The sequence below is a fragment of the Pistacia vera genome, unplaced genomic scaffold (assembly GCF_008641045.1).
Source record: "Pistacia vera cultivar Batoury unplaced genomic scaffold, PisVer_v2 Contig109, whole genome shotgun sequence".
NCBI lineage: Eukaryota > Viridiplantae > Streptophyta > Magnoliopsida > Sapindales > Anacardiaceae > Pistacia > Pistacia vera.
In genome coordinates, this window is record NW_022195126.1 from 397,926 (window position 1) to 423,646 (window position 25,721).

At 34.7% G+C, this 25,721-nt stretch overlaps 4 protein-coding genes across 4 annotated transcripts; 2 read left to right on the plus strand and 2 right to left on the minus strand.

Moving 5' to 3' along the window:
- Positions 1 to 211: 211 nt before the first annotated feature.
- On the plus strand, positions 212 to 2,646 carry LOC116136099 (succinate dehydrogenase subunit 7A, mitochondrial). Its single transcript, XM_031421817.1, has 4 exons — positions 212 to 276; positions 364 to 432; positions 786 to 888; positions 2,306 to 2,646. The coding sequence occupies exons 1-4, from the start codon at positions 220 to 222 to the stop codon at positions 2,368 to 2,370; spliced, it is 294 nt and encodes a 97-aa protein (XP_031277677.1). The 5' UTR covers positions 212 to 219; the 3' UTR covers positions 2,371 to 2,646.
- A 1,678-nt stretch (positions 2,647 to 4,324) lies between these two features.
- LOC116135695 (LIM domain-containing protein WLIM1-like) lies at positions 4,325 to 7,415 on the plus strand. Its single transcript, XM_031421413.1, has 5 exons — positions 4,325 to 4,760; positions 6,022 to 6,118; positions 6,202 to 6,242; positions 6,388 to 6,474; positions 6,864 to 7,415. Exons 1-5 carry the CDS (start codon positions 4,623 to 4,625, stop codon positions 7,068 to 7,070), a joined length of 570 nt encoding a protein of 189 aa, XP_031277273.1. The 5' UTR covers positions 4,325 to 4,622; the 3' UTR covers positions 7,071 to 7,415.
- A 2,968-nt stretch (positions 7,416 to 10,383) lies between these two features.
- Positions 10,384 to 11,666, minus strand: LOC116136266 (myb-like protein D). Its single transcript, XM_031421990.1, has 3 exons — positions 11,166 to 11,666; positions 10,962 to 11,074; positions 10,384 to 10,777 (listed from the first exon to the last, which is right to left on the minus strand). The coding sequence occupies exons 1-3, from the start codon at positions 11,518 to 11,520 to the stop codon at positions 10,664 to 10,666; spliced, it is 582 nt and encodes a 193-aa protein (XP_031277850.1). The 5' UTR covers positions 11,521 to 11,666; the 3' UTR covers positions 10,384 to 10,663.
- Positions 11,667 to 15,125: 3,459 nt separating this feature from the next.
- On the minus strand, positions 15,126 to 20,933 carry LOC116135529 (nucleobase-ascorbate transporter 6). Its single transcript, XM_031421239.1, has 16 exons — positions 20,787 to 20,933; positions 20,582 to 20,690; positions 20,316 to 20,447; positions 19,649 to 19,746; positions 19,376 to 19,552; positions 18,920 to 19,020; positions 18,673 to 18,748; positions 18,495 to 18,554; positions 18,117 to 18,301; positions 17,337 to 17,433; positions 16,832 to 16,918; positions 16,341 to 16,399; positions 16,150 to 16,241; positions 15,969 to 16,046; positions 15,722 to 15,882; positions 15,126 to 15,611 (listed from the first exon to the last, which is right to left on the minus strand). The coding sequence occupies exons 3-16, from the start codon at positions 20,419 to 20,421 to the stop codon at positions 15,393 to 15,395; spliced, it is 1,596 nt and encodes a 531-aa protein (XP_031277099.1). The 5' UTR covers positions 20,422 to 20,447; positions 20,582 to 20,690; positions 20,787 to 20,933; the 3' UTR covers positions 15,126 to 15,392.
- Positions 20,934 to 25,721: the final 4,788 nt, after the last annotated feature.

The window sequence follows — 25,721 nt, forward strand, 5'->3', positions numbered from 1 at the left end:
GCTAGTGTTCACCAAAAAAAATAATTAATTAATTAATTAAAAAGAAAAAAAACTGGGCATTAACGAAATATAGTCGAAATATAGGGGCAGCAACTGAAAACTCCATTATTTAACTTAGGTACCCAACTGGGATTGGGGAAAATTTGCTCTTTTACTCGGAAGTCGGAACTTGAATACTTCTTGTGCTGTGTGAATCGGTTCGTGTTGTGAATTGTGATTATGGCATTTTTATCTAGTAAGAGTTCAATAGCTGCTCACTTACGATCTCCTTTTCAGGTCTGTTCATGTATTTTTTTTAATCGAATTTGTTTGATTTTTTATATTTCTCAAGCTAAGAGCATTTTGCACTGAAATGATAATCAGAAGACGGAAGATCCGGTTTCGCTGTCGCGTCGTAGGTTGCACGTCGAACCTGGGGCTCGTGAGAAAGCTGTGAGACACTTTTCACTTTCGTTTTTTAATTTATTTCCATTAGGGTTTTTTTTTATTTTTTACTCTTTCTGTTGCTGTATTGTTATTTGCTTTATGACGATTAGACTGGTATTAGTTGGTGCTAGTTAGGTGAATGGTGGAGAGATTCTTATTTATTAGAAAGTTGAGAATTTGCTTTAGCTTTCATGTTTGGATCCTGTTTCGGAATCCCAAAAAGGATAGATGTTTCTGCTTTTATTTTTATGTAATTGAACTAGTTTGAAGTTCTGAAGATTAGTATCGTAGTTTCTCGTTAACTTGTTTGTGCTAGGTTTATTTGTGTGTCATCTGATATTTAGTTGGATACCTTGCAGCTACTGGCAGAAGACCCGATTCTCAATAGATACAAGTCGAGTAAAGATGGTGTTCGGCGGTTGAAAAGACTCGGGGATGTTCTCACAATTGTTGTTGTGGCAGGTATGCTTGGTGTCTTTTGTATGCTATGAATGAAACGGTTTATGAGCGCAGTTTAGTAAGATAGCTTGAATAGTTCTATAACAACCAGGTATATGTCTCTATAATGTGCTTTATTATGTTTTTGTATATGCCTCAGGGGTAATGTGTATAACAGTTTTTTCTGATTTTGGGAATATGGTTGACATGAGGCCTCTATCAAATTTACAGCGTAGAATATTTGTTATAACCCAACAACTTACCATTTTGTCTAAAATCTAAGTGAAAAATTAGACCTTTATTTGGACTTTTTGAAACTAACACCTATACATTATGAAATTAAAAAATTTTTCATCATAATGCTACTCTTGGATAGTTTAAAGCTTATCATCCTAGGCATTGCTATTATAAGTTAATCCTAGGCGGTAGATTTTTTTTTTTTGCTCTGTGGAGGTTAATGACATTAGCTTAGTTTGAATAGTAGGATATCCAGATAACTAATCCGCTGACACTGTGAATAATATAAAAGTTTTATCATTAAGATGTCTACAGTATGATAGATGCCTCTCAGCTTATGTTGGCTAATGTGCTGAAATTGCTGATAAAGCCTCTTGAAGTCAATCTTTCTAACCTTAATGAAGGGGGGAAAGTTGGGCAATTTATATACTCTAATATCTTCTTGGTATTATATCATTTGTCTGTGTAGAATTCTTTCTCTATAATTCATTGGTTCCTGGTCGCCATCTTCTTATTCTCTGCAGTATAGTGTCTGATCTAAAATTCTGCAAAGTTGTTTATAATATTTCTTTAGAAAGTTTATTTTATGAGTTGATGACCTCCAACATTCAAAATAAAGTCAAGTCAGAATAAATTCTTTTGTACTTATTTTCCCCAGCCATAACATCTACCAAGTCATTGGTTTTGGGATTTTTGTTGTGGCAGAGGAGAATCTAATTTTGTTGTGGTTGGAAAAATAGTCTCCACCACAGCTTATAAACTAATGGCACTGCAGCCCAAGTTGGCTAAAGACAGAAATTTTTCCAGTTACATGTATTTTGGACCTTGGTTGTTTGCAAAGCCTATCTGTGCTAACACATGCATACATGCATTCATATTCTATGTGATTCATTTCCTGTGTTTAATTAACCCATATCTTATTCAAACTAGAACCTGATGTATTGCCGATACCCTTTTTTCGCTAATTCCTGGGCAAAAAAATGCTTTTAAGTGTTTCAGTTGCTTTTTGTAACTTTGACTGAAAAAATTTATAGCTTCTTGAACTTGAGCTGTGATGCTCCATATACTAAGAGCTGGCTAAAAGCAGTTATCTTTCTGCAATCAGATGGACTATCTAGTTTTATAATTTTGGATCAATATGTTTGTTAAATATGACAAGCTTGCTTGCCTAGAGCTTTTGTGAACTGTTGTGTGTTTGTTTCAGGATGTTGCTATGAAATTTATGCCAAGAAGTTCGGAAACAGGCAAGGACTGGCAACTGAAAGTTAAAGATTGTGCTTGTCTGGGAGTTTTTTTTTATTTGCTTGGCAACAATCTTTAGACCTTTTATTGATTTTTGCCTAATTGTTAGAATAAGCCGAACTAATATGTTATGAAAAGCTTGAATGTAAGGCTTGATGTTCTGCTGATCACATGTTGGTCCCTATCTTTCATGAAAATAACTGATAATTTCAATTGATATGGTCAAGCTTTCTGCATTATGTTCCTGGTTCATACTAATGTTTTGGGCAATAAATGGGATAAACGAAGCCCGTTGTATTTTAATTTTGAGTCAAGTTAAATATGCCCCATTTCTTCTTTTGAGTGCATAAAATTGTCATATATGAATTTGCATTTAAATTTGGAAATTATTTTTCGGGTTAATTTTATCTGCACCTATAAGAAAACAGAGGTTTGTGGGTTCATTATTAAAAATGTCGGCATTTTAACTTCATTTAATAGAGGATAGAGTTTATGAATAAAATCACTCTTCAACAGAGAATGGATTTATGAAGAAAATAGGTGAGATTTATTTAACATCACTCTTCAATTTCTTGTGTTCACTACTTAGATGCTTGAGGAAATTATTATCCCACTTTGAAGAATGGGTTGATCAGAAACTGTCTTCAATACGATAGGATCTCATTAGGTCAACCACTGTTCTATGAGCCCTGCAATATGTTATTGCGGTTGGCATTGTAACAACATAAATGCCTACTCATTGGATTCATCATTGACATAAAACAGTCCATACCCAATCCGATATTGCACAGCCACAGACTCAAATCTTCAGCACTAAATAATTCACAAATAGAATAACGACAGCTCAACCCCTGACTATTTAGACCAAATTTTTGGCCCCCCAAATGAGGAAAGAAAGAAAAAGTACTATATTTGTGATGGCCGCCTCGCCCATTGGCTGCACAATGCTTTCTTTTTGGCATGATATTCGATAAATTAGGTCCAACTCTAACCCATGGCTGGGTCTCTTTCGTCTCATGGAACCCACCGTATATTAAGAAATAGTTGGGGATTAATTTAAGACCCACTTCAGCTTTCGGTTCAATAATAAAAATACTTGAATGAAAACGTTTTAAGAGAATTTGATTCTTTTTCAGTCCCATTCAGATCAATGTTTAAATATTGTCTGCATTCTATTGACTTGTCATGAGAGGACACGTGTAAACCAAAATTAAAGTGGCATGTTGGATTGGAAAGGGCAAAAAGAGAAAGGAGAAAGTAGGATGGGTTTTCTTTTTTCTTTTTTTCAAATTGGATAAAACGGAGTTGTTGGATCGTGCATGCATTCTATTTGTCAGACAGATTTTATTTCATATATAAATAATATTCAAAATAAAGAATCATATGTTATCATTAATTTATGACCAAACCAAACCAACCCAAATTTTGACACTAACACTTACATTATTAATCACTAATTATACCACCACTTGCTCTATATAATCTACCTTATACACTTGCATTATTCCTGGAATTTTATATTTTCACAACAAAAATATATATCAACTCAAAGTTAAAATATTGTTTTTGGAAACATTAAAAACACTTTAAAGTAGGCCTTAGCTCATCTACACGCGCTGTTTGAGGAAGTGGATAAGAACAACCCAATGAACCACCACTGGATTGTCGTGGTGGGGTGATAAATATTTATAGATGTATTATTTAAAGATCTTAAATTCAATTTTGTTCAATTATTAATAAAAGTGACCGTTGAAATATTTATCCAATTATTAACATCGGAATCCCACCAATTAATGGGGTGCGCGCAAAGTGACACGGGTCAACCAAAAAAAACCGCTGAATTAAAACCGGAACATGTCCGAATCTGTGACTGGGTTTCAACTATTTCAGTCGGAAGCGGTATTAATGTACTCTTACCAATAGGTAACTGATACGTTTCATATGTGATTGTGATGTGGCATGGTAATTTCCAAACATTTGGTGAAGATTATCTTAGTCAAAAGTACCAAAATGTCCCTGATTTAGACAGCTAGCACTTGTGATTGGCCAAAAGTCTAAGAAAACACCTAGTACTGTTTCACTGTCTGTCTGAGCTGTAATCCCAGACTCAGAAAAACAAAATTTTGAAAAGGGGGAGTTGTATTTAGAAGACAAAGTCGTCTTCTTTCTCATCATCGAATACTTGAAAGTGTCTGTGTGTTCATATTTTTTTGTTTTGTTAAGAGAGAGAGAGAGAGAAAGAGAGAGAGAAAAGAATTTTGTGAGGGGTAAGATCTGAGATGGCAACTTTTGGAGGAACAACCCAGAAGTGTAAGGCGTGTGAGAAGACTGTGTATTTGGTTGATGAGCTCACTGCTGATAGTAAAGTCTATCACAAGGCTTGTTTTAGATGCCACCACTGTAAGGGTACTCTCAAGGTGATTAAAACAAACTCTCACTCTCTTATAAGCTTATTGATAGACATACGCTTTTGCATGTTGAATTGAATTTTGATGTATTTGTTGTTCTTTTTGCTTCCTTTCCTTTTGTTTGATCATGTTTACTTGGCAGAAACTACTTTTTTTTATATGTATATATTTATTGTCCTTTCGTTGTTTGGTGTTGAAGTTTGGAATTTTATATTTAAAGATGATGATTAGTTATGAGTTACGAGACTGTTTAATGTTTTTTCATTTGTTGTCTGTTATATGGGATTGTAGTTTTTAGTTTGTGTACATGAATCCGACGATGATCCTCATATCGTAATTAAGATCCGTTCAACTAGGATCTTCTCGTGTTTATGTGTACAAACATAGTTTGCTTCTTCCAAGGCTTTATTTCTAATCTTTTATTGCTTCAATGACTTAGATTGAGTAATTTTGATGTGGCCCGCTGGCGACAGCTACGTCTAGATCCCTGGGAAATTTCAAACTTTGTGTCCTCTTGTTTGATGATAGACCAATTAAATCAGTTAGAAATTCCTTGACATATTGTCAATTATAAGAGGATTTGATACTCATTTTATGGTCCTTTTTTTTTTTTTCTCTTTTTTGAATTTAATGTGCACCTTTTGAACAACCCTGCGCTTATTGGCCACATGTATCCTTTTTCAGCAAAAATCTCAAATCATTATGTAAAATCTTTGTTCTACTTTTCCAAATATTCCAACTCTTTAGTTGGATGAATAACCACTGGCAAACATAAACATGTGAAGCATTATACAATGTGAGGATTTGGATTCATTTGTTGCCATGAAAAATTTGAAATTTCCTGAGAAGTATTTTGTAAGCAACAGATTCTGTAAGTTCGGACTATGGATAGAAACGTCAACAATTTGAGGACTTAAATAAATTTCAAAATAGAAGAAGTTTTATCTGCTTTTAATTATGTTGAGCCTTAAGGAATTGGGGTAGAAGGAATAGACAAAAGATAAGAACAAGATATAATGGCTTCCATACAGATAATAATCTAATAGTCATAGAGGTTTACAATAAAATGCTGCAGAATGGTGCTGCTTTTTCAAACTTGAAATTTGAGTATTATTGAACTTGATATTGTAATTTTGAGAACTTTTTTGGAGTTTCGAAAACCCCAACAGTATTATATTTTTGCTAACAGGGATTATGTGTGAATATTCTATAGATGATATCAATTTTTCCACTATAATTTTATTTCTCATCTTCTTCTACAACATTGCAGCTGTTCAATTATTCCTCCTTTGAGGGTGTTTTATATTGCAAGCCTCACTTTGATCAACTGTTTAAGATGACTGGGAGCTTGGATAAGAGTTTTGAAGGTGCTTAATCGTTCGGATATTTACCTAATCTATTATCTATTTGTTTAAGATTATTCATGGGTTTCTTTCTTTCTTTACTCTAGGAACTCCAAAAACTGTTAGGGTTGAGAGATCTGCTGATCAGGTACCCAGATTATTCATTTTGGGATTCTCCTTTTTATTATTATAAGTTATGTTGGAACTTTGTGTTAATTGTACTTTACACCTTGTTGATCAAAATCTATTATAGCCATTTTATGTTGTTTCTCATGGTGGGTGGAATTTTTCAGGTCACAAATAGCAGAGTCTCCAGTATGTTTGCTGGAACTCAGGAGAAATGTGTTGCTTGTAAGAAAACTGTTTACCCAATTGAAAAGGTAAGAGTAGCAATCATTATAAGATCCATTGGTAACTTTGCTAGAGCAATTCACTTTCTTAGTAAATTTTATAATGGTGTTTAAGATTAAAGGCCTATTTCCTTTGTTTCTTAAGAATGGATTTTTGGTCTATTTATAGATATAAATAGATTTAAATTTGAATTGCCAAGAACATTGTCCTCTCTTAGATTTATGCAAGTAAATTTAGTTTCTTATTCTCTCAAAAAGCATGAACAACATCACTTTATCTTTAATAAAGAGTATCACTTCTGATTTGAAATTGCTTTCTTAAAATTAAATGATTATGTTATATACCAGTTATTAAAAATTTTGTTTTCACTGTGTTACATATGCGGTGGTTGTTCTGACCCAATTACTGCATCTTATAGGTGGCAGTTGATGGCACATCATACCACAAAGCCTGCTTCAGGTGTACTCATGGAGGTTGTGTGATCAGCCCATCAAATTATGTGGCTCATGAACATCGTCTCTATTGTAGGCATCACCACAATCAACTCTTCAAGCAGAAGGGTAACTTCAGCCAACTTGACAACCGCGAACAGGTTAAAGGGATGACTGAGAACACAACAGCTTAGTGAAACTGTGAAATTTTCTTGTTTTAATGTGAGAATCTGTGTTTGGTTGGATAGTGAATTTCCAAGCAAGAGTCGGGACGTTGAAGCATACAAGAAGAGCTATGTGATTTTATTTCTTTTTTTATATACATATAATTTGTCATTGCAAAAAAATGTTTGGTAGAGGAGTTTTGGTTTTTGCCGAAATTTTGTGTGGTGAGCTCTAAATTGACAAAGGCTTGAAAGAGTTGATTGTTCAGTCCCTAACAGTGAATAATGTGAATAGCCGAAATGGTTTCTGTGTGCTCAAAGGTTTCAAGCTTGATCTGGTTAAAGATTGTTTAGGAGTAGATTCCTCTTCGATTATTGGTAGTCATGTTTCTCAACCTTGTGCTTTTCTTTAAAGTTAAAATGCTGCATGCCTTCTTACTTTTATCCCCTTCAATTGATAGTTATGTATTAAGATTCTTAGCTGCTTACTGTCGTTACTACATGGCTAATTAAAAGACTAGTTTGCTATCCTTCGAACACAATTTTGGGTGGATGTATGTTTGATGTCTTTCCTATTCATGTTTTGCACAATCTTGAGAGTCAAGCCCAGTATAAGTCGGTTCAGAAGACCAAAAAATTTGTGGGTTGACCATGTCCACAGTAGCTGAGGAGGTGTGTGGACATCATTGTATGGAACTTGCTGATCAATCCATATCAACAATCCTTTTTGTCCCTTAATGAGCCAGGATGTTTCATCTTGTTTAGCAGCTTGCATTGAACACCAACCGAGCAAAAGTCTGCAAGAGCAACCCAGTCAAATGCTTTCCTTATAATAATAATACTGTCCTCGGATCATATTTTCAACAAGAAAATAAAAGGGTGCAAATCGAAATTTCCTTTGTATATATTCTGCACTCTTTATATTCCACTCAATTTAATATGCTTTAAAGGTAAATGAAGTTTTCCATTCACAACTAATCTACTAACCACCCAAATTATTATATCAACTGATAATCTCATATAATCAGTCTCAATTTACCTCCATAAGCTACTGTTACCTCTCAGTCAAGAATTTACTTTCATCATTATCCTTCTCATTTCTCACCAGCTCTAGTACGGGTTCTAACGATCAGATTCAGGCCTCATATTAAATTTTCAAAAGTCTTTTGAGTATATTTTCACCTCTGATACATAAATTCTAATCTTGAAAGTACCAGTATACTATCACGTTCGGGATCATTTATTGTTCACTGTATATGGAGAAAATGTTCACGGGCTTGTTGCTTGTAACTGAGTTTGAAGTTTTGAACCAGATTTTTATTTGTGGGCAGTTTTGATCAAATGTTGAGAGTGATGTTTTGATTGGAGGCTCATCTTCAGACTTCAGGACACCGAAATTTTCTACTGCTCTTGTTGGTATATATGCAGTTATATTTCTGAGAAGTATGTTATCAATTTTAGTAGAGCATGATTTTGGTTATTGAATATGTTAGGCTTTAAGAGATCACTACTCTTATCTTCGGCTGTCCACTACTTTGAAAAGTGCAATAAAATGAGAGATACCCATGTAACTTGGCAGTGTTATATGGAAGTTAAGCTTCAAGCTTAGCCTATTCTTGCAGAATTCATCAAGAAGATGTTGATCAATAAGTTGAGAAATCATCAATTTCTTTAGGGTTCTGAGTGCTGAGCTTTGATCATTGTGTGGACTAGTCAAAAATTTACGAAAGTCATCATTCTCATTAAGCTCTAAGCCATCTCCCAAGTTTAATGGAGAGAAATAACAATAATAAATAAGTATTATTCTGGTTTTCAAAGAAGGAAGGTGTTCCTGCAGGCTTCAATGATTATCGGTAGTTAACAATCCCTTCAAACTTTGAATGCAAGCAAATGCAAGTTGCATGAGGTCATTGTTCAAATCAATCAAAAAATCACTCGTTGGAGTGCTTTGAAAGTTGAGCCTACATTGACAGCAACTCCATTTTGGTGTATATAATCTGGATAAAGTCTTTTGTGGTCAGAAATTTGGACGTAGCTCTCTGGACTTTTAAGTTTGAGCTACCCCCCTAAATCAATCAGAACCACTCATTATCACCGTTGTTTGAAAGCTGTAATTCTCAGGCATTAATTGAGGAGGTTCAGCTTCTGCCATGTCCCATATGAGAAGATTTTATGCAGAAAACTCAATCAGCTACAGTAGAGGTTTAACTTCCTTAATTCATTGCTCTATCATTCATTCATTAATCTTGTTACACATTTAGTGGTTGTTAGGGATAGAGACAAATTTTATATCATGCTATAAAGATTTGGTATATAATGGCAAAAATTCGATGGCCCACTTCTAAAGAATTCTATGCGTGTTTTTCATGGGCTGAGGATGACCCCCTTGTGTTAATACACTTCATTTTTCATATGCTTACATAATATTCTAACTGCAGAATACTGAATTGGTTGCAGTCATCCATTCTATGTATTGAAGCCATATTTGTATCTTAATTATAGGAATATATATAAACTACAACGTTTAATCATACATTAAACTATGTTTATTTCCCTAGACTTAACAAAGCGTTAGCAAATAATAATTGCGGTTAACAAACAATGTGTTCAGGATTCTTCAGCTGAAGTGGAACTGACATTAATCGGGTCATATAATGAAGATTTATATTATTTAACCCATACTGATAATAATTCTAGTATTGTTAGTACTGTGAAATGAATTGTTTTTTAGTTGACTTCTTCTGACACGGTGTGATAATGCTAGCAGGGACTGATGCTTGAGGCTAAAAGAAGCATAAACAAAATAGTACCAGGGCACTGTTCTTTGAATCTTGTTCAAATAAGAAATTGATTAACAAATTTAAAATCCAAATTCTGGGTTGGTTCCAAACTAGCAGGTGAAAGTTCCAGGGACATCATGATTTTGTTCTACTTAATTTTCTATAATCAATTAATGATGGTTGTTGGAATAGTTCTAGTCTTGCAAAGCAATGATTAGGATTTAGAAGTTCTGTTCCTTGTATCTTGGTGGCCAGGTGACCCATCTGTTCTTGGCATGAAACTAGCAGATCTATGTTTATACAATACCAGAAACAAAATCTGACCCACGATTGATTATGTTCTTAGGCCATAATGCCCAAATATCTTGTTAATTTTACGCATGATAATCAGTAATACAGAGTAACAGGACATATTGGTAAAAAATACTGAAGTAGGTTGGAGCTCGATGAAATGATCATTTCTTTCTTTTACTTGGTTTGAGAACCTCTTAATTGTTGCCAAGATTGGATTTTGTAGCTTATCTCTTATCATTTATCAAGCACATAACATGACTAGAGTATAATGAAAACCAAAATCATAAAATAGTCTTTGGAGAAACTCTAACTACATTAACAGAAGAGCACTTGATGATTACAAATACTTTAATTGGATATCGATCACTGTTTGCTATACAAGTTTTATGCATTACTCAGATCCGCACTTGATGAATTTTTTTGCTCCCTTGGCAAACTACCCACTTGCTGCTTTGTAATTTTAACAGGTTTAACAAGACTGGATTTGTGTGCTGTTGGAGTCTCTGGCTCTTCTGCAGCCTCTTAGGAAGGAAGACATAAAAACCAGGATCAGCTTCCAGCTTCTGAGATGCTTTGTAATGAGGGTTGCCATATTCTTGATTTGGCTGCAGCTGTGTTGGTAGATGATGTTGTTCTTGGTCGGTTTCTTTCATGTTTCTTCCCCTGAACAAGATTAATTGATCATTCTAGTTAGAAAAACAAGTTTCAGGAATAGTATGAACATGAGTAAAACAGACAACTAAATAATCTCTCTTGATATGTTTAAGGAAGTCTAAACTAAGGATCAAATGATCATCTAACGTAGAGATAAAGTGAGTAAGAATAATAATTGTTTGAAGGAATTCACCTGATGATCTTTGCTTTTTGGCTTCTCATGTACCCTCTCTGGCTTTTCAGCTAATTCTGGCTTGTTTCTGTTCATCTTTGCATGCTTCTTTGCCCACAACCCTTTCATAACATCTAAACCCACAAACCAAAAACACACATGAGCATCTCAAATCAAACTCAACTACATGAAAACCAAGTAAAAATCAAAACTTTACCCACACACCTTGAGTAGTGATGAGTCTATAAACTTGTCCAAGAACAAGAGTATCAGTTGGGCGAAGAAGCTTAATCCTTGTCAACCGAACAGAATTCCCATTGTTGCCGTTGTTGTTGGTGGTGGTGGCGACGACGGTGGCGGTGGCGCTGTTGTTGTTGTTGTTGTTGGGGCATCCATCAATATTATTAGTATGATTATTATTTGTTGGACACAAGGTGGTAGAGATGAGAAGAGCAACATAGTGACCAGGGTTCATCCTCATAATCTCGCTAGCATTCACAGGCCAATACAATTTGTCAACTTTCCCACATGGATGTTGTATCACAAGCGTTGCTGTATCAATGGCTTGGCAGTTCCCCATTTCCAATCTTTCTTCCTCTTCCTCAAACTGAAACTGAAACTACTTGAAAAAAAGAAGAATCTGTTGAAATGAGCAGAGAAAGAGAAAGAGCAAAGAGCAAGCTGAGGTATGCAAACAGTCTCTTTATAGCCACACCATCCCACCAACTTACAAGTGGCTATAAATATGCCTTCACTCCGTTAAAATCCATGAGGGTGATAAAGGGGCAGTTTTGTCAATTTAAGTGGGGAATTAAGAAAGTTAATTGAGATATGAAATGATGTGGTGAGCTGTGAATGGTTGTCATAAGGGGACAAACAAAGTTAAGACCCAGAGTTTGATTCATAAATTCATATTCTAACCCCTTGATAATGTACGTTACGGACTACGCTGCACCCCACCCCTCCATCACCCTTCATATGCCATCAACCGTTCGATTTTCCAATTCGGTTTCCTTCTTGGACGGTTATTTGTGGACTCTTGTTTTGCCAACAATGCTTTTACCCTAGTCGCACTCACTGTGACGTGAAACACAAGCACACAACTTGGTTTTAATTAATTTATACAAAAATACTAGTATAATTGGTGTAACGTTGATAAAAGAGAAAAAGACAGTAATAATATTCATGTCTCGATTTTGGGTGGCACGCTCTTGGGAGAGCGTGACGGGAGTGGGAGTGAGGTGGAGCAGGGTGAGCACAGAGACGTTTCATGCTGGCCACCGAACCTAAGAGGCATGAAATTTAGTGAGGTGAAGAGATGCCACAACACGTAATAAGTGGATGTCGCGTGTGAGACATCTCTTTCTGCACTCCCTTTTTTTTTTCTTTTTTAAAATTTCACTGGTGCGTTACAATAACAAAAAGCCTTCCAAAAAGACGCATCCAATTTTGTCTTTTTCATTTTCATTTTTTAATTTCAATGATTTCATTCCATTTTCTATGTGAGATTGCTTCCAATTAAAATGAAATAAACCTTAATTGGGTCGGTTTGACGATAAAAAAAAAGTTTACTCTCTTTATTAATTTTTTGGATTTGAACGTCACTTATTTATAAAGTATTCAATATTCTCTAAAGACTGATCGAAACGCAAACAAATTGATTTGAACACCCTAATCATAAAAAAAAATAAATAAATAAAAAAACCCTAACTTCAAACACCCTTATGTTTTCTGGGTAGAGATTGGGATGATTTAATAATGAAAGTTGAGGTGGGGGTGAGGCCAAAAGTGAGAGTTAAATAGAATAATTTAGGGCATGGGAATGGGAATGGGATACTTCACTTGTTATCTACACTATTGACTTATCACTTGACTGGTGCTTTTAACCATATCATTGTTAACATATGGGGACCATGAATAAGGTTCCATGCTTGGTTGCCAAAACTGGGAACAATCAATCCATAAATTTTTCATCCAGATCAAGTGCTCTGTCACCTATTTCTTTCTGTCTTTCAATCTCATCACTCTCAATTCATATATATGCTAATGGTCCCTCTTATTTTTTCACTACACCAAAGTTCAAATAAACAAATAAAAATTACCCACAAAAGTAACCCTTTTTCACTTTTTGGGTCCTTTTTTTTTTAATGATTCGTATCATTTTGAGTTGAAAGAGTTTAGATTTCTCAATCCCCCGGAGCCCAGACACATGCCATGTATAAATATTGATGACAGCTTTGACCCATTAATTACTTCATCAACGGCCTAAATCATAATAATGCCCTCTAATTATACCATCCTCATATCCCTAAATTTTAACTCTTTTTGATAACCGAGGTGTCCCAATAAGTTTAGACGCATCTTAACTAATCTCGAAGTTCATTGACATAGTCTAAAGAACCAAGTAAATCACAATATTATTGTGGTATGTGATCCCAACGTTTAAATTCAGAAAAGCAAGGAATGAAACAAACCTTCTTAACCCTTTGTCTCTCTGCTGTTCATATATTTATTTTCTTTTATTAATAACTTACTATTAATTATTACAATAAGAATTATCTTCTTTCTCTATAATTCCACGTGAAAAATGAAGCTCATCACATGCCCAATTCTGAATCAGTGCTTGTTCTAAAACTAACCCAATTCTCAAAATGTTTTACTCTGAAAATGTGAATAAAATAAGTTATCAAACATTCGAAACTTTTATTTCCATTGATTAAAAAGAAGGCTAGTAGTAATGGTTCAAGGTCATGCAACTTTTGACTCTTTTTAGAAGCCTTTAAAAAAATATGAGTCTACTTTATCTCAAAGAAAACCCAGAATAATGTTAAAAGCATAGCCATGAATGAAAACTATATTGAGACCTGTGATAATTGAAGATTTGCACTGCACACACTAAAAAGGGGTTACTTTTTCCTCTTAAGAAAATCCTAATCTGAGTGGCCAAATCCCAGAAAGCAAATTACAGAGAAGAAGTGTGCAAGCCATGTGAAAGAATTAGGTAGGTGGTATTATTATGATAGCTTCCCACTTCAAATGGTTCATTTTCTTTGGTGCAAAATATGAATTCAAAGTGGGGACTCCATAGATTTAACTTCTTATGTACAAATTGTACAAAGTTTTGTGTAAAATAGGAATATGAAAAGTCCTCCCCATTGATTTAATTTATAAAACTAGTGGGTATCATTGAATTTGAACTATCTTCCTTTACATGAAATAAAGTGGGTGGGGACAATATTTGGGATGTCCTTATCTCACTGCCTTTGCCATTAATGAATTCAAATTCTAATAGAAAATACCCACCAAACAACATCTTGAGTATTTTTAGGGTTTTTGGGTGGAAATGAGTTTTTATTTGTTTCAGCTTTTATGTACCAATTCTGCTTGACAAATACCAAAAAATGGGCTTAGAGAATTCAACAGAATTCCAAAATTTGTCATCTTATTTCTCTTAGGGCAACAAGTAGGTAAGATGGAGAACTAAAAAATTGAGAGAATTTTGTGTAGTTAAATAAGGGTCTTAAATGTGCTACAAATTCATTTCAGTTGGGACGACAAAAATCTGTTTGCTAAGATCTTTATAAGACCAAATCCCATAATGGTTTTCAGATAATCCAGTTAATAGAATGGTTGATTTCTGGTTAGTTTATAATTGAGACCAAAAGTTAAAGAATAGTGGGATGGCTGGATATTGATTTTTTCTAAAGGATTCTCTGAGCATCTGTTGTCAGCTATGTATAAAGTGAGTGATATTTTATACATCTTTATATCTATTATTCACTGGGTCATTGATGGGCCTTTACTACAAAATGGAGCATCTCCATTTAAATCTGCTTTTTGCAGAAGTAGTACCCAGCTCTTTGCAACTTTTATGATTAACTTTTATTCCTTTCTTCAGTGCTTTTTTCCAGCAACTTAGAAATGGAAATAATCGCTCAAACAAACCCACAAATATGACCTCAACTTACCACGTTTGTGCCCCCATATTACTAAACATAATGTTGGTTTTAAACTTTAAAGGTTTTCTGCTGGATTTGACGCATTTCCTTTAAAAAATGTTGTTTGAAATTGTTCATAATGTAAACCTGATAAGGTATTTCAGTCTGGCATAGTATTTGAGTTTCATGAAATGATAAATGTGCAGATGCTGGACTAGAATCTACAAGGAAAAATATCAAAACCAGGTGAATGAGAAAGGCAATATAACAGCATCATTGCTACCTCAAATCAGCGTCTTGCATTGGATTTACAGAAAGAAAAAAACAAAACAATTCGACAAATGTTCTTTGACCATCCTATAGAGAAACATACTATCTTTTACTGCTATATAGCGTGTGATTAGATTTCACAAGAGAGAACATGAAGATATTTAATATGTCTCCACAAAGAGCTCCAGAAAACATTTGGGAGAGCAATATTTGCTAAAACCGACTTAACTTAGTGCTGCCTCAATCACACAGATGGGAAATATTTGTTTAAATTGAAGGGCAGGGAATAGAATTCTTCACTCCTTGTATCACCCTTGAAGGATCTGAACTTGTCCCACCAATGCTTACCCCTGTCTTTCCTGATTTGACCATCCTTTTTATGAAGTGTGTTATCCAGGAAAAATGCTACGATACCCGCAACAAATGGTTCTGATGAGAAAGGAACATTTACAATGTCGTTGAACTGCCAATAAGAAGAGCATGACAATCACATCAATGAAGCGCAACCAGTGATAATGTATATTTTATTAAAAGCTTAGTAGAGATCAAGAGATTGATAAATTTTATGCATACCCATCTTGCACTTGTGTGAACTGGACCATATCCATTAATGGCAGTGTACTCATTGAAGTACTGTGGCACAGACAAACCGATGAAGATGGAGAAGCCTAGTATGAACTTTACTCGAAAGCTGTTGAGGTGGCAGAACTGAAGGAAGCTAAGACCTACAGCACCTGCACAGGCGTAATGGAATGAACTTTTGGTCACTGAGACCATAAATAAAGCGGAGATCCACAAAACTCTTGTTAACCATACATACCCACATAAGCAAAGAAAAGGCAATACAAAGCTGCAATAATGGGTCCTGGTATTGAAGCAAATACTGCTCCAAATTTCCCTGCACGATAATGATAAATGAACTGATCATATGAACAAAACACTTGAAAAGAATGCCAATAATATATCAAACCTTTAAAAAAATATTCACAAAATCAACTTACCAAGAACAGAGAAGAAAATCATAAAGCCAGCAGATATTTGGACAACCCTTCGGCTTCCAACTCTTGTCAAGGCCAAAAGACCAGCATTCTCTCTGCATATAAACAATTTTAGGTAAATATGAATCTCCATTTTCCAATTTATCAACATAGAATGCTCATCCAGCAGAAAGGTAGGCCCGGCAATAGCTTACACAGATACAGAAGTTCCATTCACAGTCCCAAATAATCCGGACAACAAAATGCCAACTCCCTGAAGAAAAAACAAAATATTGATTCATTAATAATAAGAACTTAATATTCACCTGAAATTTAAGATGATGATGCAGTCGAAAGAAGTCAGCCACTAACTCCAGGAATTATGCTTTTATATTTCTAACATATATTTAACATGATTTCAGCCAAAGTTTATTAATTTTGACTTTTACTTATCAAATGTTTCCTTTTGATCAATCAATCAATGTGGTTTTAAATGATGTGTACGCTGAGGTTGAAACTTCCGTAAGGACATGCAAGATATGAAGAGGAAATAAAAACTTGCATGCAAGAGCCTGCGTCAGTGATATGGTTATGAAAAACTTACCTAAAAAAACAAACTATTCCTATGAAACAGGACCAAGCCAGCCCTTCCCCCACCACCCCACCCAAAAACCAAGAAGAAGATGAGACAAGCCTTTGAGATTACCTGCCAACCAACACCACGGCTGAGAACTGAAGGTGGCATGGGAGTTGCACTTGCATACCTTGACACCGCAATGAAAGCACCAGTGGACTGAAATCATTGGATGTAAATGAGAATGAGTGTACTTCAAGAAACTAAACAACATTGTAATCAAATATCCCACAAAATATCAACTAAGCCACATAAATGCATGTTTAAAATGCAATATGGACAACCAAAAAAATAATAATTACTGAAGTCTATAGGATACAGAATATGAAAATTTTAGTTTCAGTCCTTTGCCTATGGATTCGATATCACCATAATCCCCAAGAATCAGCTTTTTCAAAAGTATGACTATCAAAATTTGAAACTGTTTTACTAGCTCATTGGGTATAGGAGTTGAAATAAAATGGTAGGGCAGAAAGAAAGACTGCCAATAACATCAAAAGCATAAATTATAAAACATTTTGGTCCTTAATCTAGAAGCAAAAAGAAAAAGGGGAAGAGCAAAGGAAAAAAAACAAACCTCAACAAGAGCAACAAATGAGGCCATCATCATTGCAAAGGCTTCACCAGCATCAAATGCGGGTGCTCCCCACTGGAAAGGCCAAGGAACTCTTATCCTGCAAGACCATAATAACAGTAAGGAATACAGAAATAATAAGCCACACTTAAAACCACATGTTAAATTCACAAAGGGTTGTAAATAAATCTATTTCAAGAATTACAAATTATACTCTAGGTTACTCATATAATTTAACAAGATGTACACATTATAAAAGTAATCATGGACAGTAATTGCTGCCAATACTTGCAAGAGAAAATACTCAGTGGTTCATAGTTCCATGAGGGTTAAGCAAACTTAAAGCATCAGAAGCCTTCTCCTATATGAACTAAATCAGCCAATTCAAACAAATCATCTAAGCTGAATATTTTCAAATAGACCATGTCACTCCAGTATTGTAAGATCATATCGAAACCTAAGTAATTCAAGCTCGTTATTAGATTGATTCCATCATCTTAACATCTTTCCTCCCCTAGCTACACAATAGTTTATGACACGCATGTCAAAGTGCCGAGTTTTTGGCTCCCACGCCAACTAACAAAATAAGTTTGACAATCGAGCATTGACAACAATAATTATTAAATACCAAATTTCCAGAAAATATAGCTATACCATGGGTAGTTTTATGAGATAAGCACAACCAATCACAAGTAAATACCTCATTTCAGAGATTGAACAAGCATGATGCAAGTAAAGAAATGCTTAAACAAGCAACTTGTTAACATATACAGGTCAATTTACCAGGGAGCAGCATCTATAAGTCCAGCACGATCAGTTCGACAGCTAGCTTGAGTTTTAGGTCCAACATTATTATAGGCCCCACCCACTGTGAGTAGGTGAGCATAGATCCACACAATAACCACAGAAAATATTACAGCGAAACGATCAAAGATATTTTTCCCTCGGCTTATGATATGGGGCAAATACTGCAAAACAAGCACACAATTAATTTAAAAGGGTAACAGAGATAAAAATCACAAACAGAAAGAGATTGTACTACACAAGGTGCTACACAATTAGGCGAAGAGCGGGGGGCAGAAACCCCAGCAGGAACCCTTTCACCACGACACATAATTCAATTGTAACAAGAAACTTCGTGTAACAGATAATTGGACATACCTGAGAAATAAATACTATGAGGAGAAGCTGAGGCAGTCCAATCTCCACACATTTGGCAACCTAAACAAAAACAAAGAGACAACAGCCATCACTGGATAGATGATTTATTAGTATTTGAGTATGGATGGGTGGATGATGTGCATCTTTGATAAAGTAAAGTCAGCAAAACAAGACTTACTCCCGGAAAACCAAACTCATACAGCCCAAAACCCACTAGAGCAACTAAAGGAACAGCTGAAAGTGGGCTTAGAAACCTGAAAATAGCAAAAGGCTAATTAGCATCACTTTCAAAACTTTAACAAGAAAACACCCATAACAGAATAGCAAACCATGTAATTAGAATCAGCAGCGAGGAAAGAAAAAAATGTTTTAAGTAGTCCACTCTTGTTTTAATTTATTAGCATCAGTTTGGTTTCTTAACTAACCTTGTAACATTACGCCAAAGCCCACTGAAGCCTAGGACAATCTGAAGAGTCGATGCAACAATGAGAGAACCCTGGATTGCCCTCATGGTTCTCTTAAATTTCTGAATAAGCATCAAACCAAAACATGGTTAGAACCCAGAAGGTAATAACATCTACGAGACCAATGTGGTGTTAAAATGGCCAATATATCTTCCCTTACATCTATCTACTTCATTTTCTTTCTAATTGGAATTTTTAATATGAACTTCTGAGTGTAACCATCCCATAATTAGGTTTTTGAGAAAATATTAAGCCCCAACAGAATGTTAGCTGACAAGATATTTGAAGGCATAAATTGCAGAAATTATATTCCACACTGTATACTAAGCATATTTCATGTAGGTCAACATGTATCCTACAATTTATCATTCCAAACAAGCACCATTAATACACAGTAATGGGTTGAGATGGTAAAACCTCAACAGGGTCAGCACCATCACTGAATCGACCAGCAAGGATAATTGAAATTGTTGTAGGGACAAAAGTGTAAGACCCTCCCATAACAGCTGGTAGTCGAGTCCCAAAAAATGATTGCAGCAATGTGTTCAAACCAGCAACAAAGAGCAGTGTCTGGATAACCTTAGCTTTCTCCTCCTACAAGAACAGCAAATGTGCATTAATCATGCTATATATCTAGAGATCAAAAGGACTCTTCTATATTATGTTAAATTTATTGTCCTCAGGCCCTACATTTCCACCTCCCATCTGGGGAACAAGCGCCGTCGGAATGAGAACTGTCGTCCCCAGCATCACAAGGTAATGTTGAAAACCAAGAAGAATAGCCTCAGCTGCATCAGAAATACACCACAATTCAATAAACTGAGCACAGGTTATTTAACAAATTACACACATTTCAAAACAAGAATTTCAGTAATTTAAAAAAATAAGCTAATTTTAATTTCTCAGAACTGAAACTTAATCACATAATAAGCAAAAAAAAAAAAAAAAAAATTATGTAAAGTAATATTCCTTTTAAATTTTTGAAAATTAGAATCCAAAAAGTGAGAAGAATAATTAGGTTTATTTTGACAAAATGGCATATTAACTTTTTTTAAAAGGGGTATATACCCAAAAGACGAGAAGACTCAAAAGGAGAAAAGCTACTTTCAGCTAAAAGAACAACACAGAGAAAGAGCATATCCTAGACAAATTAACATTACCAAAACCTTTACTACTTGGAATCTACTAAACCGGATACAGAATAATCTTACTCAGAAACCAAAACAATCACTCACAATAAAAAAAAATAAAAAATAAAAAAAAATCCAAACACATAACTCAAAACCTCAAAAAAGCAGAATCTATAATCCAAATGAACAGAAAAAAATATAAAAAATTAAAAAAAAAAAAAACTTACGCCATGGTGGAGGACTAGTAATGCAATAAGAAATGTTGGGAAGCTGATCCTTTGAGGGGTGTGGCTGTGGCTCAGGGGGTGGTTTTGCTGCTCCGCCGCCAGACATGATCTTGCTTCTCTCCTCCTCTAAAACTACCAAAAAAACGAAGAAGCAGAGCAGCTAAGAAGAGGAAACAAAACACAAATCTGAGCAAAACCCAGATCCTGAATGTTGAAGAAGGTAGCAGAAAAAAAAAAGACAAGAAAACAAAGAAAACACAACTCACATGTATAGCAGTACCCACAAAGATAGTGAAGTAGAGAATAATGGAGCTGGGGGTTGTGTGTGAAAAGTAAGAAAAGTGTAAGCCTCCTTGTACCAGAGCCTAGAGAGGTCTATAGATATAGATACAAATGTATGGTAAAAATTAATAATTGAAACCGAAAATTGATAAGAAAGTAAGTTTGAAGGAAAGCAAGTAAATAAAGTACCTTTTCAACTTTTTAACAATCTTTCAAAGCAAAATCAAGTGAAATTGCATCAAAAGTCAAGACTTTCAATAAATCACGTCCCACACCAAAAATATGCTTTCACTTTAAAGCAGAGAGAGAGAGAGAGAGAGAGAACAACTGAACTGAACAGAAGATTATAAATACAAATAAATAAATAAAAATGTTTTCTGTGTAGCAAAAATGAATAGCGGTTGTTTTTGTGTTTTTTTTATTTTTTGTTTTGGGTCATTAAATTTAAGTTTGATTAGTCAGTTGGTTCAATCATATCACATCCAAGTGAGAAAAAACTGTGGGAAGAGAGAAACTACTGACCGGAGAAAAATATATAATATTGACAAGGCTAAAATTGATTCTTTTAAGAACGAAAACTACGTCGTGTCAGTTTATGGACAAATGATCAAGTTTTCGTAGAGGGAAATGACGAAATGAGGGTTGGAAAAGTTAGAAGGCTCCGCCAAAGGGAGAGGTTGAGGAAGGGGTAATTTGGAAAGGAGGGAAAGAAAATCACGTGTGGAGTGTGTAAGAGGAATTGAAAAAAGAGGACAGCCGACAAATTCTCCATCTTAAATAAGAAATCAGAAATTCAGCAATGTATAGATTAGTCATTAGCCGCCCCGGCCCCCCCAAATCTCTCTCTCTCTCTCTCTCTCTCATAATTTCCTTATTCTTTGGCCGCTTCTTAATTCAAAGAAAATATTGAGTTATTTGATGGATTATATGGAGAAGGGATTTCAAATTTGATGATATTTAAAATAAGATATTTGAACTTTTAATATTCAGAGCTAAAAGTATGTTCAATTAATTATATTAAGAAATTTAAAATTGAATTTTCTTTACTCAATAAATCTAAGTTCTAGTCTCTCTTCTAGTTATTAATAGGAATAACTACTGGAGCTTTTATCTAATCGATAATTTTAAGGTCTCAAATATGTAATTGAGACCTAGCTCGGACACCTCGGTTATAAACAAAATATTATATATTATTTTTTTATGTATATATAATTTTTTTTATAACTGAAGTGTCCGAACCGGCTTACTATCATCTCAACTACTCCCTGAGACCCTAAAACTATCGGTTGGGTAAGAGCTCTAGTAGCTATCCCAATTAACAACCAAAGAGAGACTAGAATTCAAATTTCTTGAGTAATACATCCAAGAGTCATTATCGAACCGCTCAACCATCGAGAAATAGTTTTTTACCTTCTATTTACAAGCTCTTGACTATATATATTTATTGGTAACCGAGGTGCAGGGCCAACCCAATGGGTAGAAAGGCGAGACACTTGCCTAGGGCCCCAAAAAATAGGGCCAAAAATGACCTAAATTTTTTATAATTTTTTTTAATATATTACAAAAATAAAAATAGTATATATTTTCTTATCTAGACTAGCCCAAGGGACCCCAAAAAAAAAAGCCAAAAAAGCTAAAATTAATTATAAACTTTTTACGTATATTCTCACCCAGAGTTTGACGAAATAGCAAGTTTGTACCTTTAGTTTCATATATTATAATTTACACTCCTAAATTAACACATTGAATTTCTTTTAACAGTGAAAGGCTAAAATGGTTATTTTCATGCGTCAAATTACTCACCCCCAATTCAATTCCAAAATTCGACATTTACATAAATCATCTCCACCCCTCTTCCACCACTGGTCGCTTTGAGCTAATTCCAATTGATTTACTCACCAAAATCGAGAGGAATAATCACTTTATCATTTCCTAAGTATTTTCTTAGCCTTGATAGCCCTCGATTTGACCCATTTTTTACAAATCTTGCAACCCAGCTCCATCGCGTGCGACAGTCATTTTCGGACTTTTTGGCATGTACCCGGTGTCATTAGCCTTCCTTCACACCACCATCTTCCTCCCCCCAGCCCTCTTACCAAAACCCCTATCATACCTCATCTGTTTACTCTGCCAATCGTCGGTCACCAATACCTCTTGGGGTCGTAACTTCTCAAGCCTTTTCCGGTCTATCCTAACATTATTAATCACCCATTTCACCACCCATCACTTCTCCAAAATCTGCTCTCCAAAACCCCCCACTAACTTGATCTCGTTAGCCCGCTGGTCACCCCACCTCTCTTAGTGATTTTGCATCTCAAAAGCCAAAAAAAATAAATTTGAAATGATTTTTTTTTAATATATGCTAAAATTATTAGAAGACTTTCAAAGTAACTCTTGCTTAGGGTCACAAATATTCTTGAGATGACTCTGTCGATGTGTCTGGACAGCTTGCTCGTACCTCAATTAATCTTCAAGATCCATTGAATATCTTACAAGTCCAGATGACCAAATAAGCAATAATATTTTTGTGGTAAGTGGTCCCAAAATTTGAACTCAAAAATTCAAAAAAGAGAATAAATCTCCTTGGCCGTCGGGTTATCCCATTAGGGCTTATGACTATATTAATTTCCCTAATTCTAATAGGAGTATAGGACAAGTCTAATTATTATTTACTTAAACATTACAAGATCACCTTTTCCATATTTAATAACTGAAACATACCTCATCATATTTCAACCACTCACTTAATAACAGAATTTATTATCAACTTTATTTTTGCTTCATTATTGCATGAAAAAAAAAAATTAAACATTTTCGTGGGTTATAACACACATAACGTATCTAATTATTATTATGATTTTCAAAATGACGTGTTCCACATGCCAAATATATACTTCAGAAATAATGAATTAATGCGTGTTATTGCAATAATCTTAGAATCTAATTATATTTATTAATTTCCGTAAGTCTTCTAATTTGGGGCATCGTCACTANAGGTGCAGGGCCAACCCAAGGGGTAGGCAAGCGAGGCACCTGCCTAGGGCCTCCCCAAAATATCGCCAAAAGTGACCCAATTTTTTTATAATTTTTTTGAATATATTACAAAAATAAAAATAGTATATAATTTCTTATCCAGACTAGCCCAAGGGATCGAAACAAAAAAAAAAAAAAAACTCAAAAAAACTCAAATTTATTATAAACTTTTTACATATATTCTCACCCAAAGTTTTACGAAATAGCAAGTTTGTATCTTTAGTTTCATATATTCCAATTTACACTCCTAAATTAACACATTGAATTTCTTTTAACAGTGAAAGGCTAAAATTGTCATTTTTATGTCTCAAATTACTCACCCTCAATTCAATTCCAAAATTCGACATTCACATAAATCATCTCCACCCCTCTTCCACCACTGGTCGTTTGGAGTTGATTTCAATTGATTTTCTCACCAAAATCGACAGGAATAATCATTTTATCATTTCCTAAGTGTTTTCCCAACCTCGATATCCCTCAATTTGACCGATTTTTTACGAATCAACCCCAACTCCATCGCGTGCGATAACCATTTTTGGACTTTTTGGCATGTACCCGGTGTTGTTGGCCTTCCTTCACACTGCCATCTTCCTCCCCTCAACCCTCTTACCAAAACCCCTATCATACCTCATCCGTTTACTTTGCCAATCATCGATCACCAATACCTTTTGGGGTCACGACTTCTCAAGTCTTTTCTGGTCTATCCTAACATTGTAAATCACCCATTTCACCACCCATCACTTCTCCAACATCTACTCTCCAAAACCCCCCACCAACTTGATCTCGTTAGCCTGCTGGTCGTCGCCCACCTCTCTTAGTGATTTTGCATCTCAAAAGCCAAGAAAAATAAATTTGAAATAATTTTTTTAATATATGCTTATACTATTAGAAGACTCTCAAAGTAACTCTTACTTAGGGTCACAAATATTCTTGAGATGGCCCTACCGAGGTGTCCGGACAGCTTACGCGTACCTCAACTAATCTCCAAGGTTCATTGAATACCTTACAAACCCAAATAACCAAGTAAGCTATAATATTATTGTGGTAGATGATCTCAAAATTTAAACTCAAAAATTCAAGAAAGGAAGCAAATCTCCTTGGTCGTCAGGTTATCCCATTAGGGCTTATGACTATATTAATTTCCCTAATTCTAATAGGAGTATAGGACAAGTCTAATTATTATTTACTTAAACATTACAAAATCACCTTTTCCACATTTAATAATTGAAACATACCTCATTATATTTCAACCACTCACTTAATAACTGAATTTATTATCAACTTTATTTTTGCTTCATTATTGCATGAAAAAAAAAAATTAAACATTTTCGTGGGTTATAACACACATAACGTATCTAATTATTATTATGATTATCAAAATGACGTGTTCCACATGCCAAATATGTACTTCAGAAATAATGAATTAATGCGTGTTGTTGCAATAATCTTAGAGTCTAATTATATTTATTAATTTCCATAAGTCTTCTAATTTGGGGCATCGTCACTATGTAGTTAAACAAGCACAAGTAAATATCTTGTAATTAATGGATTAAAAAAAGAGTAAACGAACTTTTTCCCACCCAATGTTTGCCTTAATGACACTTTCCCACCCAAAAGATTTCAAAATACCACTTTTTCATGTAAAATTAATATTCTGTTATTACCTAAAGTCAATTTTGACAACAAAAATTATCTTCGTCACCACCATATGAACCTCCGGTCTCCTTTTTACAAAACCTCTCTCACTCCAATACTTGATTGCTCGCTAATTGTCGACTATCGTAAAGTTAAAGTTTTCTGTTCTTAGTTGATTTTCGGCTGATTCTGATGATGAATATTCAATCGGTCACCACCATTCGATCCATCAACCTTAACTTTATAAAAATTCTTTTACCCTAACTTCTGGTAATTCGTCATCATTGAACACCGATTGAAAAAGTGAAGTGTATTTTAGATATTAACAGAATATAAACGTTGAGTGGAAAAGTGGTATTTTGATTTTTTGATTTATTTTTTTTTGTGTAAAAATGTCATTAAGGCAAACTTTGGGTGGGAAAAAGTTATTTACTAAAAATGTCGGTGCGACTTGGA

Excerpts from the sequence above, each read along its gene's own strand:
- LOC116136099 (XM_031421817.1), top strand. The coding sequence starts at position 220 with ATGGCATTTTTATCTAGTAAGAGTTCAATAGCTGCTCACTTACGATCT. Across the intron at positions 433-785 it reads CTGGGGCTCGTGAGAAAGCT|CTACTGGCAGAAGACCCGAT; the intron begins GTGAGACACTTT and ends GATACCTTGCAG. Across the intron at positions 889-2,305 it reads CACAATTGTTGTTGTGGCAG|GATGTTGCTATGAAATTTAT; the intron begins GTATGCTTGGTG and ends TGTTTGTTTCAG.
- LOC116135695 (XM_031421413.1), top strand. The coding sequence starts at position 4,623 with ATGGCAACTTTTGGAGGAACAACCCAGAAGTGTAAGGCGTGTGAGAAG. Across the intron at positions 6,119-6,201 it reads CTTGGATAAGAGTTTTGAAG|GAACTCCAAAAACTGTTAGG; the intron begins GTGCTTAATCGT and ends TCTTTACTCTAG. Across the intron at positions 6,243-6,387 it reads TTGAGAGATCTGCTGATCAG|GTCACAAATAGCAGAGTCTC; the intron begins GTACCCAGATTA and ends GGAATTTTTCAG.
- LOC116136266 (XM_031421990.1), bottom strand. The coding sequence starts at position 11,520 with ATGGGGAACTGCCAAGCCATTGATACAGCAACGCTTGTGATACAACAT. Across the intron at positions 11,075-11,165 it reads TAGACTCATCACTACTCAAG|ATGTTATGAAAGGGTTGTGG; the intron begins GTGTGTGGGTAA and ends TTGTGGGTTTAG. Across the intron at positions 10,778-10,961 it reads CAAAAAGCAAAGATCATCAG|GGGAAGAAACATGAAAGAAA; the intron begins GTGAATTCCTTC and ends AATCTTGTTCAG.
- LOC116135529 (XM_031421239.1), bottom strand. The coding sequence starts at position 20,421 with ATGTCTGGCGGCGGAGCAGCAAAACCACCCCCTGAGCCACAGCCACAC. Across the intron at positions 19,747-20,315 it reads TACTAGTCCTCCACCATGGC|CTGAGGCTATTCTTCTTGGT; the intron begins GTAAGTTTTTTT and ends TTTCTGATGCAG. Across the intron at positions 16,242-16,340 it reads AATGGAACTTCTGTATCTGT|AGAGAATGCTGGTCTTTTGG; the intron begins GTAAGCTATTGC and ends GTTTATATGCAG.